The sequence below is a fragment of the Elephas maximus genome, chromosome 3 (genome assembly GCF_024166365.1).
Source record: "Elephas maximus indicus isolate mEleMax1 chromosome 3, mEleMax1 primary haplotype, whole genome shotgun sequence".
NCBI classification, from domain to species: Eukaryota; Metazoa; Chordata; class Mammalia; order Proboscidea; family Elephantidae; genus Elephas; species Elephas maximus.
Genome location: NC_064821.1, coordinates 149,887,739 through 149,906,026, shown reverse-complemented (window position 1 = coordinate 149,906,026; position 18,288 = coordinate 149,887,739). Strand labels below are relative to the sequence as shown.

The 18,288-nt window shown below is 38.0% G+C and overlaps 1 protein-coding gene across 5 annotated transcripts in view; it reads left to right on the top strand.

Moving 5' to 3' along the window:
- The window catches only part of RPAP2 (RNA polymerase II associated protein 2), a 106,456-nt gene that overhangs the window by 43,489 nt on the left and 44,679 nt on the right, over nucleotides 1-18,288 (top strand). Inside the window, exon 11 of one of the 5 annotated variants that reach the window (XR_007516711.1) lies at nucleotides 16,182-16,358. The exons of 3 other annotated variants lie outside the window; for them this stretch is intronic. Coding sequence is in view for 1 of the 2 variants with exons in the window: in XM_049879813.1 (XP_049735770.1) it covers nucleotides 16,182-16,287 (106 nt within the window). In the remaining variant the exon portion in view is untranslated. Of the gene's footprint in view, nucleotides 1-16,181; nucleotides 17,718-18,288 lie in introns of those variants that run through there. One more of the 5 variants, XM_049879813.1, reaches the window with a different exon arrangement.

The following is an 18,288-nucleotide window of genomic DNA, read 5'->3' as shown; positions in this document are numbered from 1 at the left end:
TTGTAGATTTTAAACACTGATCAGATTTGTTGTAGCCAAAAATTTTTTCCCAGTCTGTAGGTAATCTTTTTACTGTTTTGGTGAAATCTTTTGATGAGCATAAGTGTTTGATCTTTAGGAGCTCCCAGTTATCTAGTTTCTCTTCTGGTGTTTCTGCATTGTTGGTAATGTTTTGTATACTGTTTATGCCATGTATTAGGGCTCCTAGCATTGTCTCTATTTTTTCTTCCATGGTCTTTATTGTTTTAGATTTTATGTTTAGGCCTTTGATCCATTTTGAGTTAGTTTTTGTGCATGGTGTGAAGTATGGGTCTTGTTTCATTTTTTTTACAGACGGATATCTAGTTATGCCAGCACCATTTGTTAAAGAGACTGTCTTTTCCCCAATTAACGGACTTTGGGCCTTTGTCAAATATCAACTGCTCACAGGTGGATGAATTTACATCTGGATTCTCCGTTCTGTTCCATTGTTCTATGTATCTGTTGTTGTACCAGTACCAGGCTGTTTTGACTATTGTGGCGGTATAACAGGTTCTAAAATCGGGTAGTGTGAGGCCTCCCACATTGTTCTTCTTCTTCGGTAATACTTTACTTATCCCGGGCCTCTTCCCTTTCCATATGAAGTTGGTGAATTGTTTCTCCATCTCATTAACAAATGCCATTGGAATTTGGATCAGGATTGCATTGTATCTTTAGATTGCTTTGGGTAAAGTAGACATTTACACAATGCTGAGTCTTCCTACCCATGAGCAAGGTATGTTTTTCCACTTACATAGGTCTCTCTTGGTTTCTTGCAGTAGTGTCTTGTAGTTTTCTTTGTATAGTTCTTTTACCTCTCTGGTTAGATTTATTCCTAAATATTTTATCTTCTTGGGGACTATTGTAAATGGTATTGGTTTGGTGATTTCCTTTTCGATGTTCTATTTGTTGGTGTAGAGGAATCCAACTGATTTTTGTATGTTTATCTTGTATCCTGATACTTTGTTGAACTCTTCTATTAGTTACAGTAGTTTCCTTGTGGATTCTTTGGGGTTTTCTGTGTATAATGTCATATCATCTGCAAATAGAGGTATTTTACTTCTTCCTTACCAATTTGGATGCCCTTTATTTCTTTTTCTAGTCTAATTGCTCTGTCCAGGACCTTCAGCACAATGTTGAATAAGAGTGGTGATAAAGGGCATCCTTGTCTGGTTCCCATTCTCAAGGGAATGCTTTCAGACTCCATTTAGGGTGATGTTGGCAGTTGGCTTTGTATAAATGCCCTTTATTATGTTGAGGAAGTTTCCTTCTATTCCTATTTTGCTGAGAGTTTTTATCATGAATGGGTGGTAGAGTTTGTCAAATACTTTTTCTGTATCAATTGGTCAGATCATGTGGTTCTTGGCTTTTGTTTTATTCATGTGATGGATTACATGGATTGTTTTTCTAATGTTGAAATACTAACTTGAATCCCACTTGGTCATGGTGATTTATTTTTTGATATGTTGTTGAATTCTATTGGCTAGAATTTTGTTGAGGATTTTTGCGTCTAAGTTCATGAGGGATCCCACTACCACTCCCACTGCCGTCGAGTCAATTCTGACTCATAGTCATGAGGGATATAGGTTTGTAATTTTCTTTTTTTGTGGTGTCTTTACCTGGTTTTGGTGTCAGGGTTATGCTGGCTTCTTAGAATGAGTTTGGCAGTATTCTATCCTTTTCTATGCTCTGCAATACCTTTAGTAGTAGTGGTGTTAACTCTTCTCTGAATGTTTGGTAGAATTCTCCAGTGAAGCTGTCAGGGCCATGGCTTTTCTTTTGTTAGGAGTTTTTTAATTACCTTTTCAATCTCTTCTTTTGTTATAGGTTTATTTAGTTGTTCTACCTCTGTTTGTTTTAGTTTAGGTAGGTAGTGTGTTTCTAGAAATTTGTCCCTTTCCTATAGGTTTTCAAATTTGTTAGAGTACAGTTTTTCATAGCGTTGTGTTATGATTCTTTTAATTTCAATTGGGTCTGTTGTGATATCGCCCATCTCATTTCTTACTTGGGTTATTTGCTTCCTCTCCTGTTTTTCTTTTGTCAGTTTGCCCAGTGTTTTATCGATTTTGTTGATCTTTCCAAAGAAGCAGCTTTTGGTCTTGTTAACTCTTTCAGTTGTTTTTCTATTCTCTATTTCATTTAATTCAGCTCTAATTTTTATTATTTGCTTTCTTCTGGTGCCTGAGGGCTTCTTCTGCTGCTCTATTTGTTCTAGTTGTAGGGTGAAATGTTTTCATTTTGGCCCTTCTTTTTTGGATGTATGCATTTATACTATAAATTGACCTCTGAGCACTGCTTTTGCTGTGTCCCAAAGATTATGGTAGGAAGTGTTTTCATTCTCATTTGATTCTGTGAATTTATTCTGTCTTTAATTTCTTCTGTAATCCAGTAGCTTATGAGCAAGATGTTGTTCAGTTTCCATGGGTTTGATTTTTTTTCCTTGCTTTTTTCTGCTGTTGATTTCTACTTTTATGGCTTTATGATCAGAAAAGATGCTTTGTAATATTTCAGTGCTTTGGATTCTGTTAAGTCTTGCTTTATGGCTTAATATGTGGTCTATTCTGGAGGATGTTTCATGTGCATTGGAAAAGTAAGTATACTTGGTGCTGTTGGTTGAAGTGTTCTCTATATGTCTATGAGCTCAGGTTGGTTGATTGTGGCATTTAGATCTTCCAGGTCTTTATTGAGCTTATTTCTGGATGTTCTGTTCTTCACCGAAAGTGGTGTGTTGAAGTCTCTTACTATTATTGTGGTGCTGTCTCTCCTTTCAATGCTGTTAGAGTTTGTTTTATGTATTTTGGAGCCCTGTCTTTGCATGCGTAAATATTTATTATGGTTATGTCCTCCTGGTGTATTGACCCTTTAATCGTTATATAGTGTCCTTCCTTATCATGTTTGGTAGATTTTTCTTTAAAGTCTATTTTGTTAGAAATTAATATTGCCACTCCTGCTCTTTTTTGATTGTTTGCTTGATGTATTTTTTTCCATCTTTGAGTTTTAGTTTGCTTGTGTCTTTAAGTCAAAGGTGTGTCTCTTGTAGGCAGCATATAGACGGATCATGTTTTTTTAATCCATTCTGCCACTCTGTGTCTCTTTATTGGTACATTTAGTCCATTTATATTCAGTGTAATTATTGATAAGTATGAGTTTATTGCTGTCATTTTGATATCTTTTTTTGTGTGTTGTTGACATTTTCTTTGTTCCACTTAATTTTCTGTGCTGAGTCATTTTTCTTTATGTATTTTCATCTTTTTCATTGTTGTTGATTTCAGATTTGCTGAGTCTTTATGTTTTTCTTGTTTTTTATTTTAATATGTAGGATTGTTAGTTTCCTTTGTGGTTACCTTAATATTTACCTCTATTTTTCTAAGTTTAAACCAATCTTTTATTTGTTTATATGATCTTGACTTTCTCTCCATATGAAAAATCTGTGATTACATTTTTTTTTTTGTCCCTCTTTTTTAATTTAATGTTGTTATCTTTTACATATTGATGTCTTTGTTTCCCTATTTTCAGTGTTTTCACTTTGATTTATTTTTGTGACTTCCCTATCTGGGATGATATCTAGTTGCTCTTTCCTGTGTTCTAGTCTTCAGTTGTTATCTGATGTTATTGCTTTTATAACTGGAAGACTCCCTTTAGTATTTCGTGTAATTTTGATTTGGTTTTTGCAAATTCCCTAAACTTCTGTTTGTCTGTAAATACCCTAATTTTGCCATCATATTTGAGAGACAGTTTTGCTGGGTATATAATTCTTGTCTGGCAGTTTTTTTCTTTCAAGGCTTTATACATGTCATCCCATTACCTTCTCTCCTGCATGGTTCCTGCTGAATGGCCCAAGTTTGGTCTTATTGACTCTCCTTTGTAGATGACTTTTCATTTATTCCCACTCTTAAAATTCTCTCTTTATCTTTGGTTTTGGCAACTTTGATTATTATACGTCTTGGTGACTTTCTTTGGGGATCTACCTTGTGTGGGGTTCGATGAGCATCTTGGATAGATATCTTCTCATCTTTCACAACATCAGGAAAATTTTCTGCCAACAAATCTTCAACAATTCTCTCTGTATTTTCCATTATCCCTCCTTGTTCTGGTACTCCAGTCACTCATAGGTTATTCCTTTTGACAGAGTCCCACATAATTTTTAGGGTTTCTTCATTTTTTAAATTTTTTTACCTGATTTTTCCTCAAATAAGTTGGTGTCAAGTGCTTTATCTTCAATTTCACTAATTCTGACTTCCATTGCCTCAGTTCTACTCCTATAACTTTCTATCGAGTTACCTAATTCTGAACTTTTATTGTTAATCTTCTGGATTTCTGTTTGTTGTCTATCTGTGCATTCTTGAGCCCGTTAAATTTGTCATTATGTTCTTTTATAATTTTCTTAAGTTTCTCTGTTGCTTTATCTTTGTGTCCTTTGACTTGTTCTGGGTTTTGCCTAATCTCCTTCCTGATCTCTTAAGGAGGTCTGTATATTAATCTTTTGTATTCTACCTCCAGTAATTCCAAGAAGTTGTCTTCATCCAGAAGATTTCTTGATTCTGTGTTTTGGGAACTTGCTGAAGCCATTGTGGTCTGCCTTTTTATATGATTTGATATTTCCTGTTGTCTCTGAGCCATCAATAAGTTATTCATTTATTTTGTATTTGCTTACTGCATCCTAGCTTCTTACTTTGTTTTGTTTTGATAAGCTCAAATAGGCCGCTCGCGTGATCTAGCTTGATTATTGGTGTCTTTGAAGCTCTAATGTCCTGTCACCAGGTGGTTAGATCTGTTATTAGGTCTATGAGCCCAGGAGTCCGTTTACTTTTCTTGTATGGATTCAGCGTAGGTGTCCGGGTAGTTGATCACCAAGAGTGTGGTGCAGGCTCTCACCTACAGTCCTAGAAGGGCAGGGGTGATTGGTATAGGCACAGGTATCTGGCTACAGTAGGGGGTCATGTTCTGAGCAAGCCAGGGGGCTGATAGGTGCCCCCGAATGTCTGGGAGGAAAGCATGTCTCTGTTCCCTAGAACACGTAGGAGAGTGGGTTTTGCAACCAGAATGGGCACACAATGCTGTTGGCTGTAAGGAATAGGAGGGAGCAATTTTTCTTGGACCCATGTTGCAGGTGGCTAGGTGGAGCCAGTAGTCCTCAGACCTCTGATGTGGGTAGGTGAAGACCCTGCTTAATAGGTAGAACAGTGTCAAATGTCACAGACCTGCCACTCCACCGTTTAGCTGATACAGCGAAGTTAGGCTTCAGGTATATACCCTGTTGTACTGTGCTGATGAATACCTATGCTGTTGAAATGGAGCCACGCAGGTCTATGCAGGGGTGAGAGGCATTCAAAGGTCATGGACCTCTTACGCCTGTGCCTAGGCAAAGGAGCTATGCCTGCCCTGAGTTCCCGGTTTAGGGGACCTGGCAGATTATTTTTTCCTGTTTGTTAATTTGTTCCCTCTCCAAGGCCAAGAGAATGGCTCAGGGCGCTTGATGGGTCTTACTTCCGGCCCAGGGGAAGTGGCAGTCACTGAAACCAGCCCAGACTGGTGCAGAGTGGGGAGGGAACAGATAAATGGGAGAAAGGTTTTTCCCAAAGGGGTGTTTTTTAATCCACCTGGTAGGTTAGGCACATGTACTTATCTTTTGCCAATTGAGTGCTGCTGTTCACTGGCTCTGGAGACTTGAGCAGATTCTCCACCACTCGGTTTCTCCTGATGTGGAAAACGTGTTCCGAACGCCACTGCTTGCCTCACTGTGCACAGCCAATCAGGCCTGCAGGGTGCCAGTTCCTGCCGAGTCAGGTCTGGCACTTCTCGCCACTTCTGAACCATCTCTCCTTCCCCCTGCCGCTCAGTCCAATTTCTCAATTTTGCCTTTGATGTTCAGGGCTCCTAAATTGTCATCTATAATTGATTCACTTGACTTTTGGGTCTTTGTTATAAGAGGCACCACTGGAAAGGTCTGACTGCTCTGCCATCTTGGCCCTACCTCCTCAAAAAAAAAAGTTTTTAACAACTGTCTACACTGATGATAAAGTCTGAATAGATGCACACAATGTGGAAACACTGAAGTCTGGGATTTTTTCAGGATTTATCAGGTAGTGAACATCATACTAACAGAAAGTTTAGCTGAGGAAAAATAAAGACCAGGTGCTGCTCTATGTTTCATTGATTTTTAAAGGACCTGCCATTCAGCCTCTTGTGGACAATGTTTAATCATTCTGAGCAAACTGGTAAATCACTGAAGAGGTATTAGAAATAAGGTCTTGTTTTACTCCAATCTTGAACCACAAATAAGAATTTTGTACTTCATTTTTCTCATATTCATTTAGAAGATGAACTAGCAATTTTCACTGGAGTTTTTTCTTTTTTTTTCAATGGACTGATTTAATTTGACTATAATTTCTAGAACCATTTTTGTATAGACCTAATTGATTGTCTTATTACAGGTATTCTGATATTCTCAGGACTTACTAGAAACCCATAGAAAAGAAATTTTCGGCAGTGCCAAACCTTATAATCAAAGATAGCAGTTCTCAAATGCTGATTGGAATCACCTGAGGAACATTAAAAATATGTTGATACCTAGGTCCACTCCCACACCTCTAAAGATTCGGATTTAATTGGTCTGACCCATGGCCCTTATGAGTCAGGTTTTTTAATGCTCTCCCGGTGACTTTAATGGGCAGTGAAAGCTGAGAATCCACTGTTCTGCGGCATGATATGACAAAATAGAGATCAGTACCTCACTGACCATTCCTGTTCCTTGATCCTCCTACTTCTTTCTGCAACCATCAGTAATTTTTAGAACAGATAAAAATGAAATTTCTATTGTAGTGTTTCTACCTGGTTTGTTTTATTTTTTCCCTCTATTTCTAAGGACCTCTCCATTTTTCCACCAGAGGCCACAATTAAACTCTCTCTATTAAGTAGCGGCTAATTTGGTTCCCTTTTCTTTTGTTATTATTACTAACAAAAAATACATTTAACTGTCAGTGAGAACTTCTGTTCAGCACTTTGATAACTGATGTTACCCTACCAAGTTATTATGACTTCACTCAAAATAAAAAAAAAAAAAACAATATTTTAGTTAAATTGTGCAACCTTATCGTGTGTGAATTTGCTTTTTCCTTTAGGGTTACTATGTCATTTGGATTACATTTTAAAAACTGTAAGGTTGCCCCAGCACTACTTTCATATGCTCCAGAAATTTAGGTATTTCACATTGGAAACCACTGTCTAATCAGTTATTTTTGATCTTTTGAAGCAGCCCTGGAATTGATCCATATCAATATGTATACTCAACACTGTATAGTATTCACTATGTGCCAGGTTGAGCTTGGCACTTTACAGATACAGGTAGTCCCTGACTTACGATGTATTTGAAATATGATGAACCACACTCACGACTGTCTGTGGTTTTTTTCCATGGGGGCGGGGGGATACATCTTATTGTTAGCAATATGTACTACTTACAGTGTTGCAGCACATAATTTGCTGATGTTATCATTCTCAGATGTTCACTTGCACATGTTCAGTGTTATGATTTACTGTTCAAAACACTACCGTATAGCAGGCTATGGCAGGGTCTACAGTGAAGTTGGTGTCGGGAGTCGTAACAAATAGAAAGTTGGGCAATGTTCAACTCTGGTAACACCCATCCAGCAGCCATTTCAACTGACTTCATTGTTATGACACTGACTCCAACTTCATTGTAGACCAGGCCTATACTATGATCTTAGTCAGCGTTTCATACCATCAGAAGCATCAGTTATTAATTTGAAGTCAAGTTGTTCCAACCCCCAAAAACAAATAAAGATCAGATTTATAAAGATACTGATAATAAAAGGCAATACCATATTTTGACACAAATAACACGCACCTTCTGCATTTGTTTGCTAATCACTCCCTCTTTCCTTGAGGTATTTTTTGTAAGCACGCTATGCTAATTTTTTACAGCAACATGTAAAAAAAAAAATTGGCATAGCTGCATTTCTGAAAATACCTTGCAGGGGAGGGAGTGGTTGGAAAGCAAACGTAGAAGGCGCATGTTATTTGCATAAAATACAATAATAATGAGAATTTTTAAAAAAGAGGTATTCAACTTATGTCAGAACTGACTTACAACGGAGTCATCGATCAGAACCTCGTCGTGAGTCAGGGACTTGTATTATTTAATTTTTAAAAAACAGTGATATCCTAATTTTACAGATGAGGAATGGGAAAGGTTAAGTAACCTCTCAAAACACACAGCTAGTAGTTGGATTTTGACACCAAGTCTATCTAAACCTGGAGCCCATGCTTTTTTCCCACCTTATGTTGCCTCTCCTATAGGGTCGCTATGAGTCGGAATTGACTCGACGGCACCGGGCTGGGTTTTCTCCTCTTGGTAGGTGAAAAGATTATTGATCAGTCATAAAAGACAGTATGGATTCAGATTTTTTTAAATAGTTTGCTCATGTTTCAAAGAAAGGCTCAAGTCCTTTGCTTTGATAGAGGTGAGTGTCCTCTGTATTTAACTTTCCATCTGGTCACTTGGCCACTAAACTAGATAATCAGAACTACTTTGAAACCAGAAATCTAGAGTAGCTTTTAAGAAAACCTTATAGTTGTTTCTTTTGTAACTATTATTGTTTTGAAGGTTGTCACTGTATTCTGCCAAATTTTTAAATGTTTGGATATGGTGTAACTCTTTTAAAAATAAATTTTCTGTCAAACATAAGCTTGCCCTTTAGCAAATATTAACAAAAGCAGAGGAATAACAACTTTATTACATTAAATTGAGCTTTGGGGTAAGAATGAAGGGACACAGGACTATCCCACCTGTCTCGTTAGATGAAGCTAGACAGTGATTTAACCAGGCCCTTACACTTCTTGGAAACCCTGGTGGTGTAGTGGTTAAGAGCTACGGCTGCTAACCAAAAGGTCAGCAGTTCAAATCCACGAGGCACTTGTTGGAAACCCTATTGGGCAGTTCTGCTGTGTCCTGTAGGGTCTCTATGAGTTGGAATCGACTCGACGGCAACAAGTTTGTTGGGATATTTTTTACACTTCTTAGTAGACCCAGAACTACTAATTCCCAGGCCACTGTTTCCCTCCACCACCACCCCCAACCCCACAGCATGTTGCCTTTCTTTTACACCTCCTTTTTCTATAATTTATAACTTTTTCATAGGGAAATGAATTTAATCAACAAATATTTATCAAGTTTCTGCTATGTGCCAGACCCTGTACAGGCACTGGGATATAATCCCTGCCTTGATTACTAGACGGTAATCCCTTACAATCTAGTGTGGAAGATTTTAAGTAACTAAGTATGATAAATTAAACACATTTATCATAAGGGAGTTATGGAAGCCTATAACAGGTAATTAACCTTGCCAGGTGGGGAAGGCATTGGTATCATTAGGAACAACCTCCTAGAGGTAATGACACTAAAGCTGAGACATGAAGGATGAAAGCTTATGTCATGAAATGGCAGCCTTACTGATGTGGTAGTCCAAACATTTGTCTAGCTTCCTCATACATGTACCAAAGTAACATCTGGTAGTCCACGTGCTTAGAAGGATACAACACATAGAGAAGCAGTAGTCTCACCAGACCAAAACCCAGGATCCCGGACTCAGATTTTCTATCAGGAGAACATGAAAGACCCAATGGGCCTAATAGAGTTGTTATAAAAGATTTGGTAAGAAATCTACTATTGATTGTCTCCATAGTAATTAATAACAAAGATGTAAACAATGTCTATATAGTCATTGTATTTGATCAGCTCTGTGGACCCTAAATAAGAATTCCTCTGAAGAGGGTTCTATTACTTAAGAGACCAAGCCTAAGCTAGCCAAAACAAGAGACACAGTACTCATCAGTTCTGAGCTGCAGATATAGGGAGAATTTCAAATGTCCTTTTCCATTTATATTTATTCATTATTTTATCATCTTTTTCTGTCATTCCTATTATCTAAGTGTAAGTCTCTCAGGTTTTTTTTTTTTTTGCATTATTTACATTAAATTAAAAACAAAGCCCGAATGAAATGATTTGATGTCTGAGATTTGCTTCAGAATTATCCAGATTAGAGGTGGTGATGAGTAGGGAGTTGTATAGTTGAAACAAGATTTGCCCAAAGTTGATAATTTTCAAAGCTGTGTGAAGAGTAATTGGGAATTTAGTTTGAAATTTAATAAAAAGTTGGAGAAAATAAGCCAAAACATTATGCGTTATTTTGGTAGATATTAGAAAACTCAATTCCAAAAGCCTTGACATTAATGAAGTAAATGATCTTTGAAAATCTCCTTTATTTTTTAGTACCTGCCGGACGTTAAAGTCTATGACTTTACTAAAAATTGCTCAAATTATCCTTGCTGCTTTTTACGAAAAATCAGTGGCTTAGAGTGCAGAATGACCTCCGGAAAGTTTAACTGGCTTGTGGCCTTCAGATTCTGACAGGGCAACTTCAGCAGATGTGTAAGGCTAGAGGCTGAAGCCTCTGAGAAGGTACCATGGCGATGGCAGTGATTAGCGTTGAGAGATTTTTTTCAATCAATACTGACAGTGAGAAAGAGTTGACATAAATAACCATATCTTTCTCTTTGAAATGACAATCAATAATAGGAACTTGTAGGACAGTGGTTCTCAAGCCAGCTGAGCATCAGAATTAACCTGGGGAGCTTTTAACAACTACAGATGCCTGGCTCCACCCCTAGAGATTGAGTTTCATTTGGTTAGGGTCGGGCCAGGACAGTAGTATGTTTTAAAAGTTCCCCAGTTGATTCTAATGTGCAGCCAGACTTGAGAGCCTGTTTTAGAACCTAAACATAAAGCAGCTTTTTCAGCTCTTTAAAGAACCTTTCCCCAGTGGATACAGCTGTCATTTCCACTGAATGGCATTACAGTCTTTTGTCTGGAATGTTACATTGATTTACCTGTCATAGTGGTAGCTGCTTTGTAATGACTCACTGTCATCAGTGTTGAATCAAGATATTTTTCCAAATGTGTATTTGAATTCAAATTATATTTTGACACGAAGTCTTTTTAAATTTCATCAGTGATGAATCAAGGTATTTTTCTAAATCTGTATTGAATTTCAATTTATATTTTTGAAACTATGCGCTTCTTAAATGTATTCTATCAAATATTACTGTTTTGTTTTTTGAATTACCAGTCAGACAAGCATAAGTACTCATTTGTCAGCTGAACGGGAAAAGAAAAAATATGAAAGCAAGTAAAGTTTGCTATTGTGCCACTAGAAATACTTTGAAGTGAACACAAAGACCTTGTCTCTTTTATTTGTGTTTTCTCCAGTGCCTGAAGCAGTGATACAGAACAGGCATTCAGTATAGTTTTTGCTGAAAGAGTAAATCAATTTATGAAATCTTAAATCTGTTTTCGCCACGCGTCAGTTTGTCATACTGTATGTAGTAGCTTGCATGTTGCTGTGATACTGGAAGCTATGCCACCAGTATTTCAGATACCAGCAGGGTCATTCATGGTGGACAGATTTCAGCAGAGCTTCCAGACTAGGAAGAAGGACCTGGTAGTCTGCTCTGAAAAAGCTGGCCAGTGACAACCTTGTGAATAGCAGCAGAACAGTGTCTGGTGTAGTGCTAGAAGATGAGCCCCTCAGGTTGGAATGCGCTGTAAGTAAGAGTAGAGTTAACCTTAATAATAGGGATGGAGTTAAGCTTTCGGGACCTTCGTTTACTGATGCAGCATGACTCAAAATGAGAAAAAACAGCTGCAAACATTCATTGATTATCGGAATATGGAATGTTTGAAGTATGAATCTAGGCAAATTGGAACTCATCAGAAGTGAAATGGACTGTGTAAAGATTGATATCCTAGGCATTAAAAAAAAAAAACTGAAATGGACTGGAATTGACCACTTTGAATCAGACAATCATATGGTCTAAAATACCAGGAAAGACAAATTGAAGAGGAACAGAGTCACATTCATCATCAAAAAAGAACGTTTCAAGATCTGTCCTGGTACAGTGCTGTCAGTGATAGAATAATAGCCATACGCCTACAAGGAGGACCACTTAATACAACTATTATTCAAATTTACGCACCAACCGCTAATGCTAAAGATGAGGAAATTGAAGATTTCTATCAACTTCTGCAGTCTGAAATTGATCAAACAGGCAATCAAGATGCATTGATCATTACTGGGGATTGGAATGCAAAAGTTGGAAACGAAGAAGAAGGGTCAGTAATTGGAAAATATGGCCTTAGTGATAGAAACAATGCTGGAGATCACACAATAGAATTTTGCAAGACTAACAACTACTTCATTGCCAATACTTTTTTTCAACAACATATGTTTATACACACGGACCTCGCTGGATGTAATACACAGGAAGCAAACGACTGTATATGTGGAAAGAGACGATGGAAAAGCTCAATATCATCAGTCAGAACAAGGCCAGGGGCCATCTGTGGAATAGACCATCAATTGCTTTTATGCAAGTTCAATTTGAAGCTGAACAATATTAAGGCAAGTTCATGGGAGCCAAAATGTGACCTTGAGTATATTCCACCTGAATTTAGAGACCATCTGGAGAATAGATTTGATGCATTGAATGCTAATGGCCAAAGACCATATGAGTTGTGGGAGGACATCATATATCACGAAATCAAAAGGTCATTAAAAAGACAGGAAAGAAGGACCAAAATGGATGTCAGAAGAGACTGTGAAACTTGCCCTTGAATGTTGAGCAGCTAAAGCAAATGGAAGAAATGATGAGGTAAAAGAGCTGAACAGAAGATTTCAAAGGGTGGCTTGAGGAGACAAACTAAAGTATTGTAATGACATGTGCAAGACCTGGAGTTAGAAAACCAAAAGGGAAGGACATGCCTGGCATTTCTCAAGCTAAAAGAACTGAAGAAAAAATTCATGCCTTGAGTTGCAGTATTGAAGGATTCTGCAGGGAAAATATTGGATGATGAAGGAAGCCTCAAAAGAAGATGGAAGGAATACACAGTACTAAAAAGAACTGGTTGACATTCAGCCATTTCAGGAGGTAGCATATGATCAATAACTGATGGTACTGAAGGAAGAAGTCCAAGTTGGACTGAAGGCGTTGGCGAAAAACAAGGCTTCAGGAATTAGCAGATTACCAATTGAGAAGATTCAACAAATGGATGCGATACTGGAATCGCTCACGCATCTATGCCAAGAAATTTGGAAGCCAGCTACCTGTCCAACTGACTGGAAGAGATCCATATTTGTGCCCATTCCAAAAAAAAAAAAAAGGTGATCCAACAGCATGCAGAAATTATCTAACAATATCATTAATATCACACACAAGTAGAATTTTGCTGAAGATCATTCAAAAGCGGTTGCAGCAGTACATCAGTAGGAAGCTGTCGGATTCAGAAGAGGAAGTGAAGAAAGATATCATTGCTGGTATCAGATGGATCCTGGCTGAAAGCCGAGAATACAAGAAAGGTGTTTACCTGTGTTTTATTGACTATGCAAAGGCATTCACTATGTGGATCATAACAAATTATGGATAACATTACAAAGAATAGGAATTCCAGAACACTTAATTGTGCTTATGTGGAACCTGTACATAGACCAAGAAACAGTCATTCGAGCAGAACAAGGGGATACTGCGTGGTTTAAAGTCAGGAAAAGTGTGGGTCAGGTTGTATCCTTTTACCATACTTTATTCCATCTGTATGCTGAGCAAATAATCCGAGAAGCTGGACTATATGAAGAAGAACAGGGCATCGGGATTGGAGGAGGTCTCATTAACAGCCTGTGATATGTAGATGGCACAACCTTGCTTGCTGAAAGTGAAGAGGACTTGAAGCACTTACTGATGAAGATCAAAGACTAGCACCTTCAGTGTGAATTGCACCTCAACATAAAGGAAACAGAAATCCTCACAACATCATGATAAATGGAGAAAAGATAGAAGTTGTCAAGGATTTCATTTTACTTGGCTCCATAATCAACACCCATGGAAGCAGCAGTCAAGAAATCAAACAAAGTATTGCATTGGGCAAATCTGTTGCAAAAGACCTTTTTAAGGTGTTAAAAAGCAAATATGTCACTTTGGGGACGAAGGTACACCTGACCCAATCTATGATGTTTTCAGTTTTCTCATATGCATGCAAAAGCTGAATAAGGAAGACTGAAGAATTTGTTGTTGTTGTTGTTGTTGTTGTTCTTCTTAGGTGCCGTCGAGCCAGTTCCAACTCATAGCGGCACTATGCACGACAGAACGAAACACTGCCCGGTCCTGAGCCATCCTTACAATCGTTGTTCTGCTTGAGTTCATTGTTGCAGCCACTGTGTCAATCCACCTCGTTGAGGGTCCTCCTCTTTTCCGCTGACCCTGTATTCTGCCAAGCATGATGTCCTTCTCCAGGGACTGATTCCTCCTGACAACATGTCCAAAGTATATAAGACGCAGTTTTGCCATCCTTGCCTCTAAGGAACATTCTGGCTGTACTTCTTCTGAGACAGATTTGTTCATTCTTTTGGCAGTCCATGGTATATTCAATATTCTTTGCCAACACCACAATTCAAAGGCGTCGATTCTTCTTTGGTCCTTGAATTATGGTGTTGGTGAAGAATATTGAATATACCATGGACTGCCAGAAGAACAAACAAGTCCATTTCAGAAGAAGTATAGCCAGAATGCTCCTTGAAAGCAAGGATGTTGAGACTACATTTCACATACTTTGGACATGTTATCAGGAGGGACCAGTCCCTGGAGGAGGACATCATGCTTGGTAATGTAGAGGGTCAGTGAAAAAGAGGAAGATCCTCAGAGAGATGGATTGACATGGTGGCTGCAACAGTGGACTAAAGCATAACAATTGTGCGGATGGCGCAGGACTGGGCAGTGTTTCTTTTGTACATAGGGTTGCTATTAGTCAGAACCAATTCAGTGGCACCAAACAACAAGAAGTCTGGTTTATCTCTGATAAATTTGAGTACAATAGAAAAGGAAGTTCTATTTAATTGTTTTTGCTTTTTTTTTTTTTTTCTTACATGCTTATCCTTTTTTATCTGTTTTGGTTTTGTACTAGATTCTGTTCTAGTTGCTATAGGTACAGCAGTGAACAAAAGAGACAAAAATCTCTCCCCTTATGAAACTTACATTCTTGTATGTATGTATACATAAAAATAGTGGTGATAATGCCCTTTATTCCATTCTCCTTCCTCCCTAAAATCAGGGAAAGGGGATGGTATTGAGGAGGGAGGAGGACTTACTGAGAAGGTGCAATTTGTGTAAAGATCTAAAAAGAGGTGAGAGAGCAGACACTGTTGCTATCTGTGGAAATATATCAGGCAGAGGGAATGGGAGGTGCAAAGGCTCTGAAGCAGGAGCAGGCCTGGTTTGGTCACAAAATACCGAGGATGGTGAGGCTGTGATAATGAGTAGAGGCAGGAATAGAAAGACAGGATCAGAGAGAAGTACTGGGCTTGGGGTGAGTATGGTCCAAATTGTATAGGCCTTGTGTTTTGTTTTTTTTTTTTAATGTAGCCATGGTAATGTTTTTTACTTTTATTGTAAGTGAGTTGGAGAGCAATTGGTGACTTCTGAACAGTGAAATGACCTGATCTGACATACATTTTAACAGCAGTACACGGGCTGCTGAGTTGAGAATTACAATAGATGGCAAAGGCAGGGAGACCAGTTAGGAGACTATTTTGGTAACTTAAGCAAGAAATGGTGTGGACCAAGATGAAAACAGTGGAGGTAATAAGAAGAATCAGATTCTAGACATATTTTGAAGATAGAACCATCAGGATTTGATGACTAGTTGGCCATGTAATGTGAAAAGAGTCAAGGTTAACCACAAGATTTTTGTCCTGAGCAATTGATTCTAGAAGGTTTGGGTAGCCATTTACTAAGATGGGGATGTCTGTAGGAGGACCAGGTTTTGGGGGGAAGATGAGCAACTCAGCTTTGGTTGTTGTAAATTCTGAGATGCCTGTCAGACATTCAAGTGGGGATGTCAAGTAGACAATCAGATATAGAACCTGGAATTCAAGGACAAGGTCTAGGCTGGAGATACAAATTTGATACTTTTCAGCACATTTATTGTTAGGGGCCATCAAGTCAATTTTGACTTATAGCGACCCAGTGTACAACAGAATGAAATACCACCTGGTCCCGCACCATCTTCATAATCGTTTCTATGTTTGAGCCCATTGTAGCTATCTAATATTTAAAACAGTGGAATTGGATGACATCACCAAGGGAATGAGTGTATACAAAGGAGAGGAGATCCAAGAGCAGAGCCCTGGGATTGTCCAGTATTAAGAGGTCTGAGAACAAGAGGAGGAACCAGCAGAGGAGACTTGAGAAGGAGTGCCAGAGAAGGGGGAAACCAGGCAAGTGGGAACCAGGGGAAAAAGTGTTCTAAGGAGAAAGGAGTGATCAATTGTGGCAAATGCGGCTGACAGATTGAGAACAGAGAAATGTCAGTTGGACTTGGCAACATGGAGATTTTTTATGTATTAATTCTCAGAAGAATTCTGTGCTCCTATTTTACTAAATTAAAAAAAAAGTTTCAGAGCCACTGAATAACTTGTTAAAGGTAAAACACTAGTAAGTGACAGATCTAGGAACTGCACCTGTATCTATCTCTCTTAACCACTATACTGTACCTCCTTTTTACATCATTTTGACTTTTTTTTTTTTAATATTTTAAACTATGGGTAAAAATACAGATAAATGTATTAAAGACACAACATCCTCTGCTCCGGACTAATAGATTTTAATATTTCTAATATTTAATTCAGATGTCCATTTTTAAATAAGAGAAACAAAGTATTATAGATTTAATCATTCACACAAGTATTAATTGAATGTCTACTGACTACCAGGCACTTGTTCTGGGCACTTGGTAGATAATAGTGAAGAATACAATGATTCCTGCCCTTAGGGGAAAACAGGTACTAAACAATAAAAAAAACGAAACCTGTTGCCATCAAGTCAATTCTGACTCATAGCAACCCTGCAGGACAGAGTAGAACTGCCCCATAGAGTTTCCAAGGAGCGACTGGTGGATTCAAACTGCTGACTTTTAGGTTAGCAGCTATAGCACTTAACCACTATGCCATCAGAGTTTCCAATAAACAATAATTACATGTTAATAAATGATAAGTGCTGTGGATAAAAAAGAAGAAAAATATATAGCAGGGTAAGAAGATCAGGAGTAACTATGTGGCACATGGAGGGCAGGGTATACTTTTTAATAGGGTGATCCGATAGGCTGTATTGAGAAGGTGACCTTTGAGCAAAGACTTGAAGTAGGTGAGGAAGTTAGCCTTTCCGATATCTGGGGAAGATTGTTTGGGGTAGCAGGAATAGACAATACAAAGTCCCCAAGATGTGATGTTTCCATTGTTCTTTTTCCCAATCCATTCTTCTTCCCTCCCCAGAGCAACTGATACTGTGAATTTAATGTGTATCCTTGCAGTATTTGTTTTTATACTTTTACTACATACATGTGTGTCCATAAACAGTATCTAGTATTGTCTGTTCTTAATTTGAAGGAGCTCTGGTGGCGCAGTGGTTAAACACTTGGCTGCTAACCGGAAGGGCAGCGGTTCAAACCCACCAGCTGCTCCAGGGAAGAAAGATGTGGCAGTTTGCTTCCATAAAGGTTTACAGCTTTGGAAACCCTGTATAGAGTCGTTATGAGTCAAAACTGACACCATGGCAGTGGGTTTTGGTTTGGTTCTTAATTTATATAAATAATGCCATACCATGCTTGCTTTTTTCATTCAAAATTATGAGTGAAATATATAAATCTACTTCATTCATTTTTAACAGTTATTTAATATTTTCCTATGAATATGCAACAATTTATTATTATTTTTTGTATTGCAAGTAGTGTTCTGTTAACTATCCTCACACATATCTTGTTTTGCATAAGTGAGAAGAGTTTTTTATGCTTTATACCTAGAAGTGGAATAGATGGACTATTCATATGTATTTTCGACTTTATTGCCAAATTATTGTTCAATTGCTTATATCAACAGTGTGTGAAAGGTACTATTTCTTCATGTCCTCATCAATCCTTGCTTGGTCTTTCATTTTTGTCAGTGTAATAGATTGAACATTTTGTTTTTATATTAATTTCCCAGGTTACTAGTGATATTGTGCACCAACAGGGCTCCAAGTGAAATTGAGCTCCTTTTCAAATGTTAATTGGCCAGTCATCTTTGCCCCTTTTGTAAATTGCCTGCCCAGATCCTTTGCCCATTTATCTACTGGTTGTTTTTTTCTTATTGATTTACATAATTTTGTTTAGAG